The following is a 17,331-nucleotide window of genomic DNA, read 5'->3' as shown; positions in this document are numbered from 1 at the left end:
TGTCCTGAACTACCCCTTCCCACTCAAGAGGCCCCATCCCCTACCCATACTACAGAGACGACTCTCTCCTTTCAGGAGGGAGAAGTTAATAGACTTTTCAAGAGGCAGAATCCACGCAAAGCAGCCGGGCCAGACTCTGTCTCTCCAGCCACCCTCAGGCACTGCGCTGACCAGCTGTCTCCGGTGTTCACCTACATCTTTAACACCTCCCTGGAGACATGCCATGTACCAGCCTGTCTCAAGTCCTCCACCATCATCCCTGTGCCCAAAAAGCTAAGGCCAACAGGACTAAATGATTACAGACCGGTTGCCCTTACATCTGTGGTAATGAAGTCTTTTGAGCGCCTGGTCCTGGCACACCTCAAAGCCATCACAGACCCTCTCCTGGACCCCCTTCAGTTTGCCTACAGAGCCAACAGGTCTGTGGACGACGCAGTTAACATGGCCCTCCACTTCATCCTACAGCATCTGGACGCCCCAGCATCCTGCGCTAGGATCCTGTTTGTGGACTTCAGCTCTGCCTTCAACACCATCATCCCTGCCCTGCTTCAGGACAAGCTCTTCCAGCTGAACGTGCCCTACTGGATCACAGACTTCCTGTCTGACAGGAAGTAGTGCGTTAAGCTGGGAACACAAGTCTCTGACTCCAGCTCCATCAGCACCAGAACTCCTCAGGGCTGCGTCCTTTCCCCACTGCTCTTCTCTCTGTATACCAACAGCTGCACCTCCAATCATCTGTCCGTCAAACTCTTGAAGTTTGCGGACGACACCACCCTCATTGGGCTGATCTCTGGTGGGGATGAGTCTGACTATAGGTGGGAAGCTGACAACCTGGTGACCTGGTGTAGCCAGAACAACTTAGAGCTAAATGCTCTAAAGACAGTTGAGATGGTTGTGGACTTCAGGAAGAATACAGCCCCACTCACCCCCATCACTCTGTTAGACTCCCCAGTCAAAATTGTAGAGTCCTTCCGCTTCCTGGGCACTATTCTCTCCTGGGACCTCAAGTGGGAACTGAACATCAGCTCCCTCACCAAGAAAGCTCAACAGAGGATTTACTTTCTATGGCAGCTGAAAAAATTCAACCTGCCAAAGACAATGATGGTGCAATTCTATACAGCAATCATTGAATCCATCCTCACCTCCTCCATAACCGTCTGGTACGCTGCTGCCACTGCCAAGGACAAGAGCAGACTGCAGCGTATCATCCACACTGCTGAGAAGGTAATTGCCTGCAATCTACCAACCCTCAAGGACCTGCACACGACAAGGACCATGAGGCGAGCGAGGAAGATTGGGTTTCCTGCCGGTAAGGCATCACTCTCGACAGCCCAGGGGGGGGAACAGGAGCGCGGCGGCCCTTCCCCGCCCGGTGAGGAGTGCAGCGGCGGCAGCTCCCACACTAGTGGAGAGTCTGGGGGCGTCGGTACTTCGCGGGCAGGGTCGCAGGCAGGAGAGATCCCGGGGGCCGATGACCCTAACATAATCATCATCAGGTGTGAAAATCACAGCAAGAAATTTTGAAAAAAGTGGCGTTTTTTTTTTACGTTAGCACCACGGAGAGCAATTTGGCAGTTCAGAAGGACGAGTCCATCTATGTTCGGAAAAGAGGAGGGGGGAGACGAAAAATAATGGATGAGGTCTGAAAGCCACCGTAAGCGTGAACAATCAATTAAGACCCGAAATGGTTTATCAAATCCTTCCAATGATTGCTAAGCCAGAATCCATCTTCTCGGTTGAAATTGTCTCTGTGTTTGTATATGTGAATAGACTCATGAACGAATCTCTCATGGTAGCCAGATGGCTTGCAAAGAACCTCTGTCTTGGAGAAGTCAATGTCATGTGAGCCTACTTAATTATAACAGTGATCTGCTACGGCCGAGGTGTTGGTCCTACCGTGTTTCAGGTCTGCTTTGTGTTCACGAATGCGGTCCGAGACATGTCGTTTGGTTTCTCCAATGTAACTACTCCCACCGAGGCAACTTAGTGTTGTCTGTATTTATTTAAAGTTGCGCATTTTGATGATGTGACGTCACATTTCTCAAACCTCCCTCTCTCGTCACGCATCGTCACAAATGTCTGACCCCGCCCCCTAAGTGCGTGACGTCATCTATGGACGCCCCTCCCCCCCCGAACATCCACAGAGGTCTCGTGGCCTCCACGCTCGACTCACCCCGTCGGGCGGGGAGGCGACCCAGCCGAGGTCACCCTGCGTGGTCTCCGTGTCGAGCAGGTCCACTGCGGCGGGGTGGGTGGGTGGGGGGAGAGACACGCGCACGCGCGCACACAGAGAGAGACGAAGTTTCAAGTTTGTTAGGTACGAGCTGTACTACCCGGCTACGCCCGGGACGAGGATTCACCACGTCCCCCCAGTGGCGATGTTCACACAGCAGAGCAGGTACTCGTTTGATGCCGAGTCGACCTAGGGTAGGCCCAGGACCGGTAAAAAAATAATCGTCACCGGCGGTGGCCGTGAGCGGGAATCGAACTTGGGTCACTACACTACAACGCGTTACGCTTCCACGTGCGCGGGTCACATGACAGATTTGACGTCACAGCTCACTTGACGTGCAAAAAAAATAGATGCATTATTGAGCTACCCCCCTAAAGAAAAAGCAAAAGTGTATTTTTATAATTTTAGGATGGTGTACAGTCTGGAAAGTACCCACGTGGCAAATTTCCAGTTTGTTGCATGTCGGGAAGTACGCTAAACATTTTGAACAGACACACACAATCACAACTTTGCCTTTTATATCTATGGAGATAGCGCTGTGAGCCATGCGGCTCTCAAGTCGGGTGCAGCCGCAACAAACAAAATATGAACACAGAACATCTTAAAGCGACAACGCGTAACAGAAACATCCTGGAAAAAAACAGCAAATATTTAATATAAAACGCCGCGTGCAAAAAATCCCCACCACCGTGTACACGACGGCTGTCACGGACTGCCGGGGCAAGTGCTGCTGCTGCTCGCGAGTAGCAGCACCTACCAAGGCTACTGGCACTGTGGCACACGAGAGCGTGGGAGGCCAGCACCACGCCCGGCCGCCTTTGTCTCCCCAGTGGCGATGTTTACTACACACCGCACCAGGTTACTCATTTGAGCTTGAGTCGACCTAGGGGAGGCCCAGGACCGGTTCAGAGAATCGTCACTGACGGTGTTGGCCGTGAGAGGGAATCGAACTTGGGTCGCCGGGTTCGTAGCGCAGCGCGCTAACAGCTACATACACACACACAACAACCGCCATTCGCCACTAAGTGGCGGTGACATCATGACGCTTGTGCCAGGCCATGTGCACCTTGAGGTCACGCTGGCAGGTCACGGGGCAGACCAAGGTGCCACGGGTCGACTGACTGAGATGACCGAAATGACTGGCTGGTGCACCACCTGTGCCCCCTACTGTGCCAACCTGCTGTGCTTTAGCCACCCGGCGCTCCGCTCGTTGTTGTGAGCATCGCTCCTCCACCCTCCGTTGTTGTTGGAGGGCGACTGCCTCCAACTGCCCAGTAGCGTCCTTCACGAGCCTCCTCCACAGAGGCCAATTTTGACACCGCTGGTACCAGTCATCGACAAGTCCACTCAGCTCCACGTCCTCCCGTACCACATCACTCCATCTCCTCTCTAGCCCGTGCCGCGTCCGTTTATCCCCCTCGATCCGGCCGAACAAAAGCTGTTTCGGCATGCGGTGGCTGGGCATGCGGGCTACATGACCCAGCCTTGCCTGCCGGAGGAGCTCATCGATGGGACCTTGCCCAGATCTTTCAAGGATTTGTGAGCTCCTCACACAATCCAGTCTGGTTAAACCCAGGATGGATCGTAGGCAGGCCAGCCTAAATGTTTCCAACTGGCGAAAATGCTCCATTAAGGGGGTCCACGTTTCGCAAGCGTAGAGAAGGGAGGGAATGACCGTGGCCGAGAAGACCTGAAGCTTAGTGCGGAGCGACAGACCAGGTAGCTTCCACACAGCGTTACGCAACCGATGAAAAGATATTGCCGCTCGACTGATTCGGAGTGAGACCTCTGCTGTTAAACTGGAGCCAGTCATAAGCACACTGCCCAGGTATGGGAAACTCTCCACTCTCTCCACAACTGCCCCATCACCGATTGGGAGTTGTGGGGGTGGAGTGTCTGATGGTACAAAATATCCAGGCAGGTGCTTAGTTTTGGTGTGGCTGAAGGTAAGGCCCCCATCTCTTAGTGGCACGCTCCAGTCTCAGCAGCAGCGTCTCCAACTCCTCCTCTGAATGAGCAGCTATTACCAAATCATCAGCATACATAACGTGGTTGAGCAATAGGGAGCCATCCCTTGACCGCACCCGGGCATCGAACAGCCTCCCATTATATCTGTACCAAATGGAGATTCCCCCGGTACAGACACACACACTCACACACGTACACAGACACACACTCACACGTACTCAGACACACACTCACACGTACACAGACACACACTCACACGTACATACATGTACACACACTCACAGACACACACTCACACGCACACACGTACACAGACACACACTCACACGTACACACGTACACTCACACGTACACAGACACACTCACGTACAAGATAAGACAAAGATCCCCATATAGCCTTAACAGACTGTAGGGGCAAGTGCTGTTAGCGAGCACCTATGAAGGCCGAAACGGTACACGAGGGGGTGGGTGGCCAGCACCACGCCCGACCGCCTTTGTCTCCCTAGTGGCAATGTACTCATTTGAGGCTGAGTCGACCTAAGGGAGGCCCGGGACCGGTTCGAATAATCGTCACTGGTGTTGGCCGTGAGCGGGAATCGAACCCGGGTTGCCAGGTTCATAGCGCAGCGCGCTAACCGCTACACTATCGCACATATATACACACGTACACACACGTACACACACTCACACGTACACAAACACACACACTCGTACACAGACACACACTCACACGTACACAGACACACTCACGTACACACACATACGCACATACGTACACACACGTACACACACGTACACAAACACACACTCACACGTACACACACGTACACACTCTCTCTTCATGTGGTCGCGTGGATTTTTCCCTCCGTGTCCTCCGCTTCCCCCACCACCCCCACCCCCACATCGAGAATTGACGTGGCCGCTACGCGGGGCATCATCATCATCAGTTTGTGGTCACCGCTCGCTGTGCATCATCTCAGCACGCGGTGAGACGCTTCGAGCGGCGTCGGCGTCGTCTAAACAAGCGAGCAGCCTCGCCTGCTAGCGTCAAAGGCTCCGTCGGAGCGCTCCGTCTCGGCGAACGAGTTGACTCCGCGGGGAACGAGAGAGACGCGGAGAGAGACGCGGAGCTTTCAAAGAGCCATCGTTGTGCGGAGCCACGAGCCGCTTTGTGTTTTTGTCACCTTCAGTTTATCAGATGTTTTTTTTCTTCAGTTTCAGTTTATTTTGGTTATAGCCCCTGTGAGCCGTTCGGCTCTTGAATCGGGTGCAACGGCAACAAACACAAAAACACGAACGAGAAAACAGAGTGACTATGTGGTGACTGTGCAAACAGAAAATCCGTGAAAAAAAACGCCAGCAAAAATATTCCTGAAAAAAGCACCGTACACCACCAATGCTGTGTGTGTACCACCAACACTGTGTGTACACCACCAACACTGTATGTACACCACCAACACTGTGTGTACACCACCAACCCCTGGTGCACCACCAACCCCTGGTGCACCACCAACACTGTGCACCACCAACGCTGCGTGTGCACCACCAACACTGTGTGTACACCACCAACGCTGTGTGTACACCACTAACACTGTGTGTACACCACCAACGCTGCGTGTGCACCACCAACCCCTGATGCACCACCAACGCTGTGTGTGCACCACCAACCCCTGGTGCACCACCAACCCCTGGTGCACCACCAACCCCTGGTGCACCACCAACGCTGTGTGTACACCACCAACACTGTGTGTACACCACCAACGCTGTGTGTACACCACCAACGCTGTGTGTACACCACCAACACTGTGTGTACACCACCAACGCTGTGTGTGTACCACCAACCCCTGGTGCACCACCAACGCTGCGCCCACCTTCGTAAGCAGCGGCCACCGCCAAGACGGCGACGATGCCAACGGCGACAGGAGATGGAGCCAGACTCCTGCAGCTGCGGAGGGGCGCGGAGACGGAGCCTGGGGACATTGCTGCTGGTGCTGGTGGTGCTGCTGTTGGTGGTGGTGCTGCTGGTGGTGGTGGTGCTGGTGGTGGTGGTGCTGGTGCTGCTACTGGTGGTGGTGCTGCTGCTGGTGGTGGTGGTGCTGGTGGTGGTGGTGCTGCTGCTGGTGGTGGTGATGCATGGATCGGCTCGGTTCACCAACCCTCCTCTTTTCCTCCTGCGAGGGAGACGAGCAGGCGAGAGGATTTAAAAGAATGGAATGAGTCAGAGTGAGTGGGGTGTGTACGATTAATGATTGACCCAGCTGGAGAAGACACCAATGAATTATTAACCCTGGCAGACGTGAAGGTTTCTTGAGGCTTTCGGCTCCCCTCCCACCTCCCTCCATCCAAAACCACTCCACACATCTCTCTCCTTGTGTGTACGTGTGAGTGTGTGTACGTGTGAGTGTGTGTACGTGTGAGTGTGTGCACGTGTGAGTGTGTGTACGTGAGTGTGTGTACGTGTGTACGTGTGAGTGTGTACGTGTGTGTACGTGTGAGTGTGTGTACGTGTGAGTGTGTGTACGTGTGTACGTGTGAGTGTGTGTACGTGTGAGTGTGTACGTGTGTGCACGTGTGAGTGTGTGTACGTGTGAGTGTGTGTACGTGTGAGTGTGTGTACGTGTGTGCCCGTGTGAGTGTGTGTACGTGTGTGTGTGTGTACGTGTGAGTGTGTGTACGTGTGAGTGTGTACGTATGAGTGTGTGTTCGTGTGAGTGTGTGTACGTGTGAGTGTGTACATGTGAGTGTGTGTACGTGTGAGTGTGTGTACGTGTGTGCACGTGTGAGTGTGTGTACGTGTGAGTGTGTGTACGTGTGTGTACGTGTGAGTGTGTGTACGTGTGAGTGTGTGTACGTGTAAGTGTGTACGTGTGAGTGTGTGTACGTGTGAGTGTGTGTACGTGTGTGTACGTGTGAGTGTGTGTACGTGTGAGTGTGTGTACGTGTGAGTGTGTGTACGTGTGTGTACGTGTGAGTGTGTGTACGTGTGAGTGTGTACGTGTGAGTGTGTGTACGTGTGAGTGTGTGTACGTGTGAGAGATACACGGGGAGAGATACACGGGGAGAAATACAGGGGGAGAGATACAGGGGGAGAGATACACGGGAGAGATACACGGGGGAGAGATACAGGGGGAGAGATACAGGGGGAGAGATACACGGGGAGAGATACAAGGGGAGAGATACAGGGGGAGAGATACACGGGGAGAGATACAGGGGGAGAGATACAGGGGGAGAGATACACGGGGAGAGATACACGGGGGAGAGATACAGGGGGGAGAGATACAGGGGGAGAGATACACGGGGAGAGATACACGGGGGAGAGATACAGGGGGAGAGATACACGGGGAGAGATACACGGGGAAAGATACAGGGGTAGAGATACAGGGGTAGAGATACACGGGGAGAGATACAGGGGGAGAGATACACGGGGAGAGATACACGGGGGAGAGATACACGGGGAGAGATACAGGGGGAGAGTTACACGGGGGAGAGATACACGGGGGAGAGATACACGAGGAGAGATACACAGGGGAGAGATACACGGGGAGAGATACACGGGGAGAGATACACGGGGGAGAGATACAGGGGGAGGGATACAGGGGGAGAGATACACGGGGAGAGATACACGGGGGAGAGATACAGGGGGAGAGATACAGGGGGAGAGATACAGGGGGAGAGATACACGGGGAGAGATACACGGGGGAGAGATACACGGGGAGAGATACACGAGGAGAGATACACGGGGAGAGATACACGGGGATAGATACAGGGGGAGAGATACACGGGGAGAGATACACGGGGGAGAGATACAGTGAGGGAAAAAAGTATTTGATCCCCTGTTGATTTTGTACGTTTGCCCACTGACAAAGAAATTATCAGTCTATAATTTTAATGGTAGGTTTATTTGAACAGTGAGAGACAGAATAACAACAACAAAAATCCAGAAAAACGCATGTCAAGAATGTTACACAGGGAGAGATAATGCAATCAATTTATAACATTATTGACATGCGTTTTTCTGGATTTTGTGTTGTTATTCTGTCTCTCACTGTTCAAATAAACCTACCATTAAAATTATAGACTGATCATTTCTTTGTCAGTGGGCAAACGTACAAAATCAACAGGGGATCAAATACTTTTTTTCCCTCACTGTATAAAGCGCCTGCATGTTTGTTCGGGTGTGTGTGTGTGTAACATAGTCACATCCTGTGTGTGTAACATAGTCACATCCTGTATGTGTGTGTGTAACATAGTCACATCGTGTGTGTGTGTAACATAGTCACATCGTGTGTGTGTGTGTAACATAGTCACATCCTGTATATGTGTGTGTGTAACATAATCACATCCTGCGTGTATGTGTGTGTAACATAGTCACATCGTGTGTGTGATGTGTGTGTAACATAATCACATCCTGTATGTGTGTGTAACATAGTCACGTCCTGAAGCTGTGTGTGTGTGTAACATAGTCACATCCTGAAGCTGTGTGTGTGTAACATAGTCACGTCCTGAAGCTGTGTATGTGTGTCACATAGTCACGTCCTGAAGCTGTGTGTGTGTGTAACATAGTCACATCGTGTGTGTGATATGTGTGTAACATAATCACATCCTGTGTGTGTGTGTAACATAGTCACATCCTGTGTGTGTGTAACATAGTCACATCCTGTATGTGTGTGTAACATAGTCACGTCCTGAAGCTGTGTGTGTGTGTAACATAGTCACATCCTGAAGTCAACACGGGGAATGGGTTTACAAGTTGTGTAATCTCCTGTAGATGTAGATGCCAACTTGGGAGGTTGAACTTACGAATCTCGGTCCGAACAGGCCGACTGGACATATGGACAGGGGTTTGTTCTTATCGCTGAAAGTTCGTAAGTCGAATGTTTGTAAGTAGAGGAGTCCCCGGATACCACGATGTTAATTACGTGCGTGAAATAGCGCTCAGCAAAGCCCCCCACACTGAGTCTGGAGACTTTTTCTGGAGCGTGCCGCTTTGCAATTCTTCTTTGCCGACACCAACAAGTTTTTGGGCTCCGTGTGGGGAAACAAAAATGACAGCACCCAGAGAAACCCCACAAGTACATTTAGTGTGATTTGGTAACAGGCAGAATTTTAATTTTTGTTTTTTTACGGAAAGGAAATGCACGCAAAGCCCTTCGTCAATCTACTGGATGGATGAGGCCCTGTCCACGCCACGGAGTTCGTGCGGGGTTATTTGACCATACTTCGCCAGAATGGTCAACGAGACTTTCTGAAGGCGAGGAGCATGGACGTGGGATGCAGCGAGCAGCCCCGCCGTGAGTCCTTGGCACAATCCACACTCAACCCGCTTAGCTTCTCAGATATGACAAAATCGGGCGCATTATGGGCATATTCAGTCACACATCCTACTTAGACCATTCAGTTCCGTCAAAACACATCGGGCGAGGAGAGAGCAACACGATAGATGACGTTACCGTGCTTCCTCTCACCTCCTGCAGGGCTCCAAGCGACTTCTCAAGCTGCTGCACCTCACGCTCGAGCTTCCGGCAGCGTGTCGCCCGCCCGTCCGCCTCCTGCCGAGCGGCCAAACCCACCTTCAGGTCGTTCTGCAGGCACTCGCAGCGAGCCCTCGGCTCGCCCCCGGCCGCTTCCGACGCGCTTGGCGCGGGCTTCGGCCCGCGAACCCGCGCCGCGTCGGCGTCGTCCTTCCTCCTCCCTCCGCCGTCCCGCCTCAAGGCGGCCGCGTCCTCCTCGCCCCGCGAGCGCCTCGCCCCCGTCGCCAGCTCCTCGACGCCCACGCCGCCCGCGCGCCTCTCCGACTCGCGAGGGGACCCCGTGGAGTCGTCTCGCGCGGCACCGGCGGCGGCGGCGGCTCCCTCGGGGTACTCGCGGCCAACGACGACGCCGGCGCCTCGTTCCGGCCGGGCTCCACGCGCCGCCGCCGCCGCCGCCGCCGCCGCCTCCGCCGCCGCCTGTTCTCCGGACACGGTGCCGTTAACGTCCTTCGGGCGCCGCGCTCGGCCCTGGCGAGCCTGTTCCCCCGCCGCCGGCAAAGTCAGCGGCCCGCCGCCGCCGAGGAGGCCGTCCGAAGTGCAGGCGTGCCCGGCGGGGAACAGGTCTTCTCCCGCCCGGTGGTTCAGGCGGCGTCTCGCAGTGCGAGGGACATTCATGGTCACGGGACGTGATTTGGGAAAGGCAAATGGGACCTCTCGTCAGTCGGCTCGTTCGGCTCAAAGTTGACGGTGGGTCACGCCGTCCCTTAAAAGGCAAACAAAAAAACCACGACCATTTCATTCCCTTCAACGTGACTTTACCGAAAGAGCCAAGAATATGAATTAATGCAGTCACGAAAGCTTTAAATCAAAATAACAACCTCGGCGCGTTTCGTATTAAAACTGGCGGCAATGCTTTTGCGGTATTCGAGTCACGACTTCCAGATGACGACGGCAAGCGACGCGCTCCGGACTGCGCTTCTGCGGCCGTCTGGAACGCTCTTCCCTTCCGACGTCAGGAAGCCACCGGAGCTATGCCACTTGTTAATTCGTCTCGATTGACAAACTCGTTTCTCTAGTTCTAGATTTGAAGCTTTCGTGACTGCAAGGATCCATACTCTTTGGTTCTATTCGGTAAAGTCACGTAGGTAAAAAATAAAACAACAAAAATCACGACGTTTCGGCCACAACACAAGTGGCCTTCATCAGGTGAAGGGACCAGCCTGTCTCGAAGACTTTCACTCCAGCGTAGTCTTCGAGACAGCCTGGTCCCTTCACCTGATGAAGGCCGCTTGTGTTGTGGCCGAAACGTCGTGATTTTTGTTTTATTTTTTACCTACGTGACTTTACCGAATAGAACCAAAGAGTATCATTTCTTTAGAAGTGCTTCTGCTGTGTCTAGCTTGTTTGTCCTTCCCCCCACCCCCGTACCTCCGATTATCGCGGTTGGCTACGTACGGTGCAAAAGAAGTTCAACGTAGACGTGCGGTCGATCATCGATAATGATAATCCGACGGCGTCGTGGGGCGTGTGAATGCGCCGGATTTTAAATACCGACGGATAATCACTGTGCACGGACTGTACTCACTGTGCCCGGACTGGACTCACTGTGTCTGTGATGGACTCACTGTGCACGGACTGGACTCATTATTCCCGGACTGTACTCACTGTCTGTGATGGACTCACTGTGTCTCTGATGGACTCACTGTACCCAGACTGGACTCACTGTGCCCGGACTGGACTCACTGTGCCCGGACTGGACTCACTGTGTCTGTGATGGACTCACTGTGTCTGTGATGGACTCACTGTACCCAGACTGGACTCACTGTGCCCGGACTGGACTCACTGTGCCCGGACTGGACTCACTGTGTCTGTGATGGACTCACTGTGTCTGTGATGGACTCACTGTGTCTGTGATGGACTCACTGTGCACGGACTGGACTCATTATGCCCGGACTGTACTCACTGTGTCTGTGATGGACTCACTGTACCCCGACAGGACTCACTGTGTCTGTGATGGACTCACTGTGTCTGTGATGGACTCACTGTACCCGGACTGGACTCACTGTACACGGACTGGACTCACTGTACACGGACTGGACTCGATATGCCCTGGACTGGACTCTCTGTACCCCGGACTGGACTCACTGTACCCAGACCACGTGGTTTCGTGGTTTTGGTTTTGCCGGGAAATGCGCTGAGCTGACGCTTGCCGTCGCAAGCCAATCGCCGCATCGATTCCTCGACATCTAAAGTCGGCGCGATTACTCCCCGTCGAATCCTGCTTGATGAGAAATCAACCAATCGCCGAAGAGATTCTACGTCCCGCGCGCGTCGATTGTCGACCGTCACGAATCGACCGTCGCGATTCGATGAGGCGACTCCGACCTCCGCCGACTCCGAGGCCCACGGACGAGGCGGCCACCGCTTTCCTGGTGGCCACGCGGAGCAGCAGGAGGGCCTGGGTGAGACACGCGCTGTGGACACGTGACACCACCTGCTGTGGACACGTGACACCTGCTGTGGACACGTGCCACCTGCTGTGGACACGTGCCACCTGCTGGTGGTGTACACACAGAGACACACACACACAGAGACACACACACACAGAGACAGACACACAGACACACACACACACAGAGACACACACAGAGACACACAGACACACAGACACAGTGACACACAGAGACACACACACACAGAGACACACACACACACAACACACACAAAAACACAGAGACACACACACACAGAGACACACACACACAGAGACACACACACAACACACACAACAACAACAACCGCCATTCGCCACTAAGTGGCGGTGACGTCACCACGACGCTTGTGCCAGGCTATTTGCACCCTGATGCCACGTGACGTGTCGAACGCCCCCTGGCAGGAGGTCACGGGGCAGACCCAGGTGCCACGGGTCGACTGACTGAGATGACTGGCTGATGCACCAACTGTGCCCCCTACTGTGCCAACCTGCTGTGCTTTAGCCACCCGGCGCTCCGCTCGTTGTTGTGAGCATCGCTCCTCTGCCCTCCGTTGTTGTTGGAGGGCGACTACCTCCAACTGCCCAGTAGCATCCTTCACGAGCCTCCTCCACAGAGGCCGATCTTGACACCGCTGGTACCAGTCATCGGCAAGTCCACTCAGCTCCACGTCCTCCTGTACCACATCACTCCATCTCTTCTCTAGCCCGTGCCGCGCCCGCTTTGCCCCCTCAATCCGACCGAACAAAAGCTGTTTCAGCATGCGGTGGATGGGCATGCGGGCTACATGACCCAGACATCGCAGCCTTGCCCGCCGGAGGAGCTCACCGATGGGACCTTGCCCAGATCTTTCAAGAATTTGTGAGCTCCTCACACAATCCAGTCTGGTTAAACCCAGGATGGATTGTAGGCAGGCCAGCCTAAATGTTTCTAACCGGCGAAGATGTTCCATTAGGGGGGTCCACGTTTCGCAAGCGTAGAGAAGGGAGGGAATGACCGTGGCCGAGAAGACCTGAAGCTTAGTGCGGAGGACAGACCAGGTAGCTTCCACACAGAGTTACGCAACCGATGAAAAGATATTGCCGCTCAACTGATTCGGAGTGAGACCTCTGCTGTTAAACTGGAGTCAGTCATAAGCACACTGCCCAGGTATGGGGAACTCTCCACTCTCTCCAGAACTGCCCCATCACCGATCGGGAGTTGTGGGGGTGGAGTGTCCGATGGTACAAAATACCCAGGCAGGTGCTTAGTTTTGGTGGGGTTGATGGTAAGGCCCCACCTCTTAGTGGCATGCTCCAGTCTCAGCAGCAGCATCTCCAACTCCTCCTCTGACTGAGCAGCTATTACCAAATCATCAGCATACATAACGTGGTTGAGCAATAGGGAGCCATCCCTTGACCGCACCCGGGCATCGATCAGCCTCCCATTATATCTGTACCATATGGAGATTCCCCCGGTACAGCTATTGAAGGCTTCACGAACTACGTGGTCAAAATAGATGTTAAATAATGTGGGAGCCAGAGGACATCCCTGTCGCACCCCAAGGTATACAGGGAATGGCTCTGACTCCCGGCCACGTAGTTTTACCTGGGCCCGCTCACCATCATGAAGGTCCTTAATGATCGTGAGCAGAGGGTTAGGTACTCCAAAAGCACGAAGAACGACCCAGAGCCCAGGCCTACTGATGGTATCATAGGCCTTGACCAGGTCAATAAAGCAGAGATGTAGGTCTTGTTGGAATTCCCTACACCTCTGCTGTAGCAGACGGACAGAAAATATGGCATCTGTGCAGGACCGCCCTATCCTGAAACCGCATTGGGGCTCCGCAAGCCTCTCCTCAGCGTGCCTGGCAAGGCGATGCTGAATAATCCATGCCAGGACCTTTCCCGGCACACTGAGGAGTGAGATGCCCCTGTAGTTGTTACAGTCTGTGCGGTCCCCCTTCTTAAAAAGGGGGACCACCAGGGCATCCTTCCAATCCTGCGGAACCCGTCCAGTGGTCCAGACTGTTGTTATGATGTCATATAGGGCAGTCTGTGCACAAACGCCACCCTCCCTCAGCATTTCGCTTGGGAGATCATCTCTGCCCGCTGCCTTTCCTGGTCTCAGACTCCGGATCGCCTTCAATACTTCCTCAACAGATGGCACCTCAGCCAGCCACTCACAGGGGGTGACTTCATCCAATATTTGAGGCACCGCAGCCTCAGCAGGGTCATCCTCACTTTGTGCCACGATGTTTTCCTGGCTGAGGGATTTTCCCTCCCCCAGGACCTCACAGAAATGCTCAGCAAATCTGCGAACCTGTTCCTGGGGGTCGGAAATTGGATCACCGTTTTTTCCCCTAATGATGGTAATAGGTGTGGCACTGCAGGTTACTTTTTGGATGGAGTTAAATAGAGATTTGTGATCACGGGCCACTGAGGCAGACTCCATCTCCTCAGCAACCCGCGACCACCACCCATCCTTGCAGCGCCTCACGGCTCTCCGAACCTCCGAGCGAAGGCTGCGGTAAGCCTCATTCTCTGATGTGGGATTCTGTAGCCGATGACAGTGGGCCTGTCGCTTTTTCTCAACCATCCTGAACAACTCCTCTGTCATCCAGGGTGTCTGGGGAGGTCTGGACCACGTACCCAAAGCAGCCATTGCAGCTGCATGAGTCACAGTCCTAAACCTCGCCCATTTACCCTCGACATCAGGAGGAGTCGGGGACGATGCCAATCCCAGCCGCAAGCGATGATGAAATTCTCGCTTGCAACTTTCATCAGATAACTGAGACCAGGCCACTTTAGGTTGGAATGGGGTCCTGGGTGTACACCCACCACCGGAGTGGAAGAATGGCAGGCGCATCTTACAGATGACTAGTCGATGGTCAGAGGGCAGATCAGCTCCACGGTAGGTCCTGGTGTCAAGGACATGGGCTCGCATTCGCTGGTCCGTCACTATGTAGTCCAGCAAATGTTCTTGCTTGGACCCGGCATGCATCCATGATGTTGTGTGGATGCGCCGATGCCGGAACAGCGTGTTGGTAATTACAAGCCCATGGGCTGCACAAAAATCTAGCAGCCTCCTACCGTTGTTATTGAGCTGATCTGGGCCATGCCCTCCAATCACTCCAGACCAGGTGCCAGTATCATGACCAACTCGGGCATTGAAGTCACCCAACATGATGACTCTATCCCGAGGGGCCACTTTAGCCAGCACCTGTGACAGGAGGTCATAGAAGGCATCTGACTCATCGGCTTTGCCTGCATCCCTCCACGGATGTTCATCTTCGGTGGGGGCATAAGTAACCACGACCACCATTCCTCACCTCCGGTTGATGGGAAGGCGAGCCCAAAGTAGCCTGGGGCTTACAGCTTCCCACACCTCACCGCCACGCTCCCACGCCCCCTTCATTCTTTTGTTCAAAAGAAGACCCACACCCTGTTGTTTGGCAGTCTGCTGCCCCGAGTAGAGGACTGTCCACCCCTCATGGTGGCAGGAGCCAGAGCCGGTCCACCGGACCTCCTGAATGCCGCATAGATCCAGGCGGTACCGGTCCAGCTCCCGACAGAGGAGTGGCAGCCTCTCCTCTGCAGTGAGCGTTCGAACATTCCACGTGGCCACCCGTAGTGGCTTTTCGTTGTTTCTGGAGTAGCCCCGAGGGTAGGTATTCAATCTCCTGGCTCCGCCAATTGGGGTTTGGCCAGGAGACGTCATAGACGCCTGGCCCCCCGGCACAAGAGACACACACAGACACACAAACACAACACAAATGTCTCCCCGTGTAGTCTCCCTGACGGGCTGCGTGAGGCTTACACACACAGAGACACACACACAGAGACACACACACAGACACACACACAGAGACACACAGAGACACACAGAGACACACACACACAGAGACACACAGACACAGAGACACACACACAGAGACACACAACACACACACAGAGACACACACAGAGACACACACACAGACACACACAGACACATACACAGACACACACAGACACACAGAGACACAGACACAACACAAATGTCTCCCCGTGTAGTCTCCCTGACGGGCTGCGTGAGGCTGACAGACACACACAGAGACACACACACAGACACACACATAGAGACAGACACACACAACACACACACAGAGATACACACACAGAGACACACACACAGAGACACACACACACAGACACATACACAGACACACACAGACACAGACACACACAGACACACACACAGACAGACACAACACAAATGTCTCCCCGTGTAGTCTCCCTGACGGACTGCGTGAGGCTGACAGAGCCCGCGCGTCTTTGTGGGCCTCAGGCTGTGAGGGCGAGAGGTCGGCTCCACTCTCTCACTCACCGCGCCCGTTGTGTCGCTCGCTCTCGTTCACGTTTTTGTTTTATTATAGTCGTAGTAGTTGTTGATATTACAGTATTAGTTATTATAGCAGTTCATGTTTTTATTACTATTGTAATTGTTTATATTATTGCTGTTGTAAGTTGTTGATGTTATTATTAGTGTTATAGTTACGATTGTAGATGTTATTGCTATTATAGTAGTAGTTATACTTATGATTATAGATGTTGTGGTGATGGTGGTGCTGGTTGTTAGTCTCCTCAGAACACACAGCCGCCTTCTCCCGCCAAAACGCGACAGTTTGGTGGTGGAGGGAGAGGGTTGTGGGCGAAACCAACGCGAGCAGCGGGCGAGGGAGGGGTGAATGCCACCGGCGAACTTAAATTGTTTTAATTTAGGAGGGTACACAGCAAACCCCACCTTTCACTAACGCTAGCGAGCCCCTCTTGCTTCTTGTCGCTATGGATGAAATAATTAAACATCAAACAAATTCGCTACATTTATTCAGGGCGTCTTGAGTTTTGATGCTTTTCATCCCCCTCCCCCTCTTCCGGGCTATGCTTGGTATAGTCTAAAACGCAGCAGCGCCTTATCTACTCTATGCTATTTACCATGGGCCTTAATCCGGGCTATGAAATAAAGTTCAATGTCACGTGCAATGGAGCTGACCAATTAAAAAACACCCACAAAATATCAACACCACGTGACTCGTGGTGGGAGGGGGGTTGCCATCTTGGTAAGGGAGAAGCCACCACACACCCCCCTACCCAAGATGACCGCCCACACGTTGTTTGACTGGTTGTTGGGGAGAACCTCTGATAGC

General features: G+C 53.6%; 2 protein-coding genes across 3 annotated transcripts in view; both read right to left on the bottom strand.

The window, feature by feature from the left end:
* LOC142909550 (ephrin type-A receptor 5-like) overlaps window positions 1-6,471 on the bottom strand; it is a 32,152-nt gene extending 25,681 nt beyond the window's left edge. For both annotated transcript variants that reach the window (XM_076059770.1, XM_076059771.1), the window contains exons 1-2: window positions 6,073-6,471; window positions 2,174-2,238 (exon numbers count right to left, since the gene is read on the bottom strand). In XM_076059770.1, the coding sequence (XP_075915885.1) occupies window positions 2,174-2,238; window positions 6,073-6,181 (174 nt within the window). In that variant the 5' untranslated portion in view covers window positions 6,182-6,471. The remainder of the gene's footprint in view (window positions 1-2,173; window positions 2,239-6,072) is intronic.
* Window positions 6,472-9,433: 2,962 nt separating this feature from the next.
* Window positions 9,434-16,788, bottom strand: LOC142909554 (uncharacterized). Its single transcript, XM_076059774.1, has 3 exons — window positions 16,512-16,788; window positions 9,667-10,435; window positions 9,434-9,529 (listed from the first exon to the last, which is right to left on the bottom strand). The coding sequence occupies exons 2-3, from the start codon at window positions 10,345-10,347 to the stop codon at window positions 9,434-9,436; spliced, it is 777 nt and encodes a 258-aa protein (XP_075915889.1). The 5' UTR covers window positions 10,348-10,435; window positions 16,512-16,788.
* Window positions 16,789-17,331: the final 543 nt, after the last annotated feature.

The sequence above is a fragment of the Petromyzon marinus genome, unplaced genomic scaffold (assembly GCF_048934315.1).
Source record: "Petromyzon marinus isolate PM22_M1 ecotype Great Lakes invasive population unplaced genomic scaffold, UKy_Petmar_22M1.pri1.0 PM_G_Scaffold_126, whole genome shotgun sequence".
In the NCBI taxonomy this organism is placed as follows: domain Eukaryota; kingdom Metazoa; phylum Chordata; class Hyperoartia; order Petromyzontiformes; family Petromyzontidae; genus Petromyzon; species Petromyzon marinus.
The sequence above is the reverse complement of the archived record's forward strand: the minus strand, read 5'-3'. Positions and strand labels throughout refer to the sequence as shown.